Source organism: Apus apus, chromosome 10 (genome assembly GCF_020740795.1).
Source record: "Apus apus isolate bApuApu2 chromosome 10, bApuApu2.pri.cur, whole genome shotgun sequence".
Taxonomy (NCBI): Eukaryota; Metazoa; Chordata; class Aves; order Apodiformes; family Apodidae; genus Apus; species Apus apus.
Window position 1 is genome coordinate 8,270,007 of NC_067291.1, and position 7,757 is coordinate 8,277,763.

Below are 7,757 nucleotides of genomic sequence, written 5' to 3' on the forward strand. Positions count from 1 at the left end.
GCCGCGCGGCGCCTCCGGGTGCGGTGCCAGCGGGCTGGGGCGCGGCGGGGCCGGCAGGGGGCGCTGTGGCCGCTCCCCGGCGCGGCGCCGCCGCCTCCGGTCAGCTGAGCGCGCCCTTCCGGCGGGGCCTGCGGCGCGGCCCGGCCCGACGATGCGCATCGAGAAGTGCTACTTCTGCTCCGGGCCCATCTACCCGGGGCACGGCGTCATGTTCGTGCGGAACGACTGCAAGGTACCGGCCGCCGGGGGGAGGGCGCGGATGGCGCCTGTCAGCGGCGGGGATCGGGGATCGGGGCCCGGGCCCGCTCGCAGCTTGCCCGGCTGGGCCTGGCCCGGCCGTGTGCGGGGCGTGGGGGCCCCGAAGGCACCTGCCCTGCGGGGGTGGGAGGCTCTACCCCGCGCACCGTGTGTCCGCTTCTCGCGCGGTTCGGTTACAGACGTTGCCAAGGCCCGAGAGCCCCGGTCCCGGGCTGGGGCAGCCGCTTCCTGCGGTCTGGGGAGGGCTGGGCAGGCCTGGGGCCGCGGCGGGGCGGCAGGCAGCCTTCCCCTCGTTCTGCTGGAGCCCCGGGGCCTCTGCCCGCCAGCCGGGAGGTGGGGCTGGGTGGCATCATCCGCCGCCCGGATTCGTTTGCTGTGTGGGAGCCGTTAACGGGGGTGTTGCTGTACTTTGGCAACTGTTCTGGCTGTTGGGAAAAGCATGGGCTGAATTCTTTGGTTTCGGTTGTTGCTAAGAAATTCTGCTCCTTACAGAGCAATAAATTTTTTTAATTTTTTAATTTTATGATTTGGAGAAGTAGGGGTTTCAGATTAAAGGCAGGTGACTGGAAAGCTTTGAACAATCTGGGTCACAGACACTGTATGGTGAAGCTAATCGTCTGTGTCTGTCATGGTACCCTACTAGAAGTAGTAACTCAGAAATCTGATGTGACTTACCCAATTGAGGCTGTCATAACAGGATGTACATAGCACTCTGGGCTCTACCTTATGGTGACAATTTTGTACATAAAACATTGTGTGTTGTTTCCCAGCCTCTGCTGTACTCCTTACCACTCCTGTAGGGCATTGGAGACCCTGGTGTCAAATGAAGCTTGCTCAGCTTCCTTCTGATGTTCACATGTCAAAACAAGTACTGGCTCAACTGTATTGTTCATCGGAGTCACAGCTTTTGGGAATTTAGAGGTAGATGTAGGTTGGCACAGTTCCATTCACTAGAAAATGGCCACAAGGTCTGTGCAGGTTTGTTTGTTGGGTTTTTGTTTTTTAAAGTTGCAAAATGGCACGTTAGTTGTGACAGATAACCTATGAAAGAGCAAAATACAGTGGAAGATTTGGCTGAGTTAAGGTGAAAAAACATGGTAGAAAAATAAAACAAGAAAATATTTGAAGATTATTATCTTTACTACAGTTTCCACCTATTATTTTTCTTTAGAAATTAGTATTAGATGGCAAGGAGAGTATGGTTTGAAAACACTAGAGTTTTCAAAAACTAATGAATAACAAATGTAATTTGAATATTCTTATGCAAAGTTTTAGCTCTGCTCTGAATACTACACAGCCCAGGATAGTTCAAGGTGATGCACAAATTTAGGGAAGATTAAGAGGTGTAGATAGGGATAGGATTATGTCTCTTCTCTCACTGCCTTTTCATCTTACTGCCATCTTGCTGCATAGTAATTTTGACTGGAAAATGTCTGTGGATTTGGGAGAGTTTGGGACAGGGCTTGTTCTTTAGCTTGGATGTTAGTGACGTATAATTCCAATACTAATTAAACAAAATTTTCAAGTATGGATAGTGAAACTTCTTTTCTGCATCTCTAATGGGTCTGAAAACATCACCTGGATGAACATGGAGCTTTTCCGTGGCTGGCAGTGGCAGATGCCTTAAATCAGTCCAGCTTTTTGTAGAATGTGTAGAAAAATGATGTGGGGAAGCTCAATTAGAATGTTTTGGTATGTGCCTTAGCAGCTTTCAGTAAATTCAGTCCAGGACTTAAGTAATGTGCTTAGGACTCCTGCTGCAGGGTAACATTTAAGGCTGAAAGACACATTCCAGAAGATTGTCCTTTTTTTTTTGGTGGGGGAATATGTGTGTTGCATTGGAAAATGTTATATGAGAGGTGTGAGGATTTTTTGTTGTTGTCAGGGTGGCACTGTATCTAAAAAGTGCTGACAGGTGTAACAAATTGTTTATTCATAGTGCAGTTTTGGTTTTATGGTTATTTTTGCAGATGATAATTCTCACAACCCTAGTTTATTTTATTTATAATCACCTTAGTTGTATTTGTGCATGTCCCTGACAGCTGTGAAAATTACTTTATAACGAGAAACAAGAACAGTGCTTCAAATTCTGTTTGTTAATAGCTACATTTGAAAATGACATAAATCTTTTAAATGTCAATATTTTAGTTCACTCTTAGGGAAACTTCAGGGTTTGATATCATGTTTGCAATGGAGCAGAACTAACATGATTTAACACTAAGCTTTTTTTTCCTTTTTTCTTTAAGATATTTCGATTCTGCAAGTCAAAATGCCACAGAAACTTTAAAAAGAAACGAAATCCCAGGAAGATGAGATGGACCAAAGCATTCCGGAAAGCAGCTGGCAAGGAGTTGACAGTGGTAAGAGGTTGAACCGGTTCATGCTTTACATTAGTTCACTAAAGAGGCAGAAATCTGGCCACTTCCAATAGCTAGAACAGGCTAGGTTAGCTAGCTTAATGCATTATCATTTAATTAAATGAATATGAGAGATGGGGTAAGTAGAGAAAAGGGATTGTGGAAGAGGATGGGAGAGTTTTCTGGAGAGTAAGCTGTTAATTAGATTGATTACAACCAGTGTATCAGGAGTCTGCATTGGTAAAACATGATGGTTCTCTTGTCAAGGCATTTTTTTTTCCTCTGTCTATAAATCTCTTGCTCTCTGTACATAAACATTTGGTAGTTGTATTCCTGTGCAGATCATCTGGGTATCCTAAGAAATCTCTCTGTGTAAACACATGAGATAGATACCTTTTGAAGTCACCTCAAAGCACACGGTATACAGGAAGAGTCCTGGCATAGATAGGAATGTTTCAGAAATAGCCTATGAGAGCTTACAGACAATTTAAAGACAAGGTTACTTCAGTGTAAAAATACTAAAAGCTTATAGTTGGTGGAACAGTCCTTAAATAAGAATTACTGCAGCTTACTTAATTACCTGTTTTTTGACAGAATGCTAACAATTTAGGGAGTATTTTGACACACTGATTTGCTGCCTTCTGTGTATCTTCCAAGGGGAAATGTATGATTTTATTTCATTTTACTTTTTAATCTGACTCTAGGAAGCCATGATTAATAAGCATCTTCTGTAATTGTATTTCTTGCTTTCAAATTGTTTCTGGCTAAGTTGAATTACCATTTTGAAAATAATGTAAGATCTTAATTTTAAATTCCTTTATGCATGTCTAAATAGGTGACAATATGGTCCTACTTTGATACACATCTACTTATGTTAAGTATTAAACCTATATATAAACACAGTGCTTTGTTGCAGTTTGGTTGTTACCATTCTTTCATAAGCCAGCTCTGGGGAGAGTATCTAAATAGGCTTGTGACAGTGGGAAATACTGTAGTTTGTAAGAAAGTGACAGTTCTTGCTGCTTTAAGCAGGTACACTGGATAGAGGTTAAATATATTTACTTGTTTTCCTGGGTGCAAAATCATTGGTGTTTTGTGGTTCTTTTGGGTTTGGGGTTTTTTTTTTTTTTGTTTTTGTTTTTTTAATAAAATGACAAAAAATTAAGAAGGACATAATCTTCCTAGGTGGTTTTTACAAGCTATTTCTGAAGTGTCTGACTCTCTCAATCAGAGTGACACAGGAGTTGGTCATTCTGTTCCCTCATGTTTGGAATCTGAAAGATCCGTTGGCCATTATGAGGCAGTTGCAGTTTTATCCCTGTGCATGTAGGCTAGGAGACTATGGCACTTTGAGCACCTGTACTCTCAGGAGACTTTGTTTTGCTGTTTGCGGTGTGTTTTCATGTTAAAAAACAATGCTGTATATTACAGATACATAAAAGCAGTCACAGTTTAGGATAAACTGTAGTCAGTTGATGTGGTGCTGTGTCACCCTTGGCAAAAAAGGAATTTTAGGGTTTTTTTTTGATTGTTTTTTAAGGTGAAGAATAGCATGTAGATGTTTTCATACAGTGTGCTCTTCAGCTTGGGTTTTGGGTATTTTGCTTGATGGTATCCCATGGTAAAAACTGATACTTGTCTGCCAGAGTAGCATGGCTTGGGAGTGGCTACATTCCATTTCTTGCTATTCTATATAGTTTTTCTTATTGGAACCCAAGATGAGCAGCTGATCTAATAACTGTGCTTTACCACTACAAGAAAACATCTGTGGGCTGGGAAAAGTCCTCAGATAAAGTCAGTATAAAGCTAAGTATTCCTAGGAAAAAAACCACAACAAACCAGGAAATGGTTTTTATATCTTAAACTGTTGGAAAAAAGACAAACAACAAAACAATGAAAATTAACACTCCCAGCTGCCCCAAACACCACAATGTCATCAGCTGAAATATGTCATGAATCAGAATTTTATATTGTTTCAGTATTCTTCAAATAAAATATTGTGTGTTGTGTTTTTGTTTTTTTAACCTTTTCAGAATTACAAGCTGTTGAGTAGAACTTAATTGACTTGCATTAAATGCTTTTGACTCTACTTGTTTTCAATTTTGCCTTCCACCTGTCTAATCTACTCTGTATTTCCTACGTGACATTGGTCTTCTCTGTTCATTTTGTCTTGCTAAAAAGAAAATAGCTGAGGGAGATGTTTTGGTAAATTGTTCTCTTCAGACAAATCACTGGCTTCTGACACTATGAGGTCAAACACTCCACTCTATTTCCTTCTAGTTTAGTAATCTCTAAAAGCTTTTAAAGTGTAGGAACTGAGGTTCTAAAAAGGAAAAAAAAATCACAAAGTATTAAGTTACAAGAGTGATACAGTAAGAATGTATTGATCTAAATATGCTTCTTTATATAATCTATGTTTACTTTTCCTTAATATAGGATAATTCATTTGAGTTTGAAAAACGTAGAAATGAACCAGTGAAATATCAGAGAGAGTTGTGGAACAAGACTGGTGAGTAATTTCAGAAAAAAAAAAAAGGTGGTCTATTGAAAGTAAACTTTTACTCTACATGATCATGTTTTCAGAAGACTGCTTACAATACTGACATTTTGTAGTGATTGTGTTTGAATAACTGGAATCATGACCAGATTCTTACATGCGGAGGAGGTTTGAGTTGTGAGCAAGTGCGAAGTTTCACTTGATTATTTTCTTTTCAGGAACTGGATAGTTCCACAAAAACCTAAATAAGTTTTAAAATACAGTTAATCATAATTTGTACACAGATTATTCCCCTACTCTGTTCTTTGAAGAAGGAGTAAGTTCCTCTAGATAGTGTAACAATTACCTTTGAGATAGAGGTATTATGGAATACTGGTAGTGTTGCTGTGCAGAATAGCCTGCGTTTTCAACTGTAGGTATGTAAGCACATTTTAAAACAACTTCTGCTTTATTTCAGTTGATGCAATGAAGAGAGTGGAGGAAATAAAGCAAAAACGACAAGCTAGATTTATTATGAACAGGTGAGGAGAAGCATTTCTGTTATGGGAGCTTTTGCAAATCTGTGCTGGATAGTCTTTCCAGAGAAGCAGAGATCAAAAGCTTTAAATAGTTAATTGCTTTGTACATATCTAATTGTCCAAGCAGTGGGGTAAAATGGTTTGTGTGGGTTCTACTATGCTACCAAACTGCTGTGCTTTATTGGCTGTGCAATGAAATGTGTCTTTTGAACACTCAATGGTAATAATTATATTTCCTTGTTTGTAATACGGAGTCTTAGATTTAAATTTCTGGTAAAAGTTGTTATTGTGCTGGCTTTTTTTCTGGTTTGTCTCTCTTGAATTAGTTTTCACATATCTTTAACCTTCATTTCCTTATAATCAAAGTTACTTACAGTTTATAGATATTTAGCTAAAGATGTGTGTCATGCATTAAAATGAAAACATACATCCTCTCTCTTAAGGTAATTAAGTTTAATTATCCTCCTCCCCAGATTAAAGAAGAGCAAAGAGTTGCAGAAGGCAGAAGACATCAAAGAAGTCAAACAGAATATCCACCTTCTTCGTGCTCCACATGCAGGTAAGAACTTGCTTTGCCTGGTCTGCTTAGATTAAATGGTGTATACTATTTTATGATTAATAGTGATTTTTTCTTGTATGACTAATTCTTCAGATCAATAGTCCTGCATATTTTTCTTACAGTTAATTTGTCTGTTCAATGGATAGTAGCTCTTGCCACTAAATGTAAACAGTATCTTTATTCTGAATCCAAGATACATTTTTATTTATCTAGTCCTGCATTCATCCTTTTCCTTATTTGAATATTTTAAACTGCACTCAATACCTGGTACTCTCTGAACTGCATGTTTGTTAACCAACACATTTATCTAGGTTCTCTCTTTGAATTGATTATTTGAACTCAACAGACTGTGCCACTGATTGATACGAAATACAGTAATTAAGCTCTACTTTTTTAATTTGTTAGCCACATGGAAACAGCTGCCTCTTCAGTCTTTAGCAGTTCCTGCTGGGCCTTAAAGAGAGCAGAGTGAAATGTCAATCCTGGAATTTTTTTTTTCTTTCTTTTTGGTAGTCTTATTGAGACCTGGCCCTATTGCCCCCCAACACAACATTCGGGAGGGCTTGTTACATGAAAATTCATGTGTGAAGGCCACTGATCTGTTGGGAGTAATGCATTTTTATAGCCCTCTGCAAGGTTTTGCTAGGTATTACCACCTATGTCAAAGTTCAAACTATTGAAAATATATGTTGACTGCATTTTAGATCTTGCATAAAAACAGCATCAGCTTTTCTGTTAAAACAATTCTTCAGTAGTTCTAGGTGGTGATGAAGGTTAGTAATAAATACTTGTAAGCTTGATGAGTTTTCTCCTAAACCCTTTAAATAATATATTTAGGCTGTTTTACTTAGCATAGATGCATATGTTGTTCAAAGAAAAAGGATCATTTGGGTTTAGAGAGACATCTTGAATTTCATTTTTTGTTTGCCTTGAAGGAACACCAAAACAGCTGGAGGAGAAAATGGTGCAGAAGCTACAAGAGGATGTGGCTATGGAAGAAGATTCTTAAAAAGCTTTTATTTTCTATTTATATCTTTTCAGCAGTTAACAGTTACTTATTGCCTCACCTGACATCATTCAGAACTGTGCTTACAGTTGAAGAAAAGTCTATTTTAATGAATAGTGGCCATTTACTGTTTGAATACTTTGCTTTTTATAAAAAAATAGTAAGGTGGATACTGGTTTGGGCAGTAATTTAAGTGATGTAATTTGAGAAAACCTTGATAGCAGAGAGAAGAATAAGCCGTGTTGTTTGAGACACTGTTCTCCTTGGAAAGTTATATTTTATTTCTGGATAACTTTTCCCTGGTAATTCAAGGAATAAAACAAGGTTGGCCCTGAGCTTTTGCTATTTTGTCTAGTGTTCTTTTATGCTGGTAGAAGCAGATAACGAAGTCTCTTAATGGTTGCAAAGTGGTGCAGAATGTGTTCTTTCTCTTCAGTCCACTGCAGTCCTGACTTATTTTCACTCTCAGTACAGGGAAAAATTTTCAGTTTGTTCTGCCTACAGTGTTTGGTTTATCTCCTTTTTAAGTCAGTTTCCCTGGGATTATGTTCCAGTTGACACC

The 7,757-nt window shown here is 39.2% G+C and overlaps 1 protein-coding gene across 1 annotated transcript; it reads left to right on the forward strand.

The window, feature by feature from the left end:
- The first annotated feature begins 109 nt into the window (after nucleotides 1–109).
- On the forward strand, nucleotides 110–7,530 carry RSL24D1 (ribosomal L24 domain containing 1). Its single transcript, XM_051628449.1, has 6 exons — nucleotides 110–232; nucleotides 2,505–2,618; nucleotides 5,052–5,124; nucleotides 5,570–5,633; nucleotides 6,104–6,189; nucleotides 7,125–7,530. The coding sequence occupies exons 1-6, from the start codon at nucleotides 152–154 to the stop codon at nucleotides 7,196–7,198; spliced, it is 492 nt and encodes a 163-aa protein (XP_051484409.1). The 5' UTR covers nucleotides 110–151; the 3' UTR covers nucleotides 7,199–7,530.
- Nucleotides 7,531–7,757: the final 227 nt, after the last annotated feature.

What these genes read in the sequence shown, in the direction of transcription:
- RSL24D1 (XM_051628449.1), top strand. Translation starts at nt 152, where the DNA reads ATGCGCATCGAGAAGTGCTACTTCTGCTCCGGGCCCATCTACCCGGGG. An exon ending in AGAGTTGTGGAACAAGACTG is followed by an intron (nt 5,125 to 5,569) that starts GTGAGTAATTTC and finishes GCTTTATTTCAG; the next exon opens with TTGATGCAATGAAGAGAGTG. An exon ending in GCTAGATTTATTATGAACAG is followed by an intron (nt 5,634 to 6,103) that starts GTGAGGAGAAGC and finishes CCTCCTCCCCAG; the next exon opens with ATTAAAGAAGAGCAAAGAGT.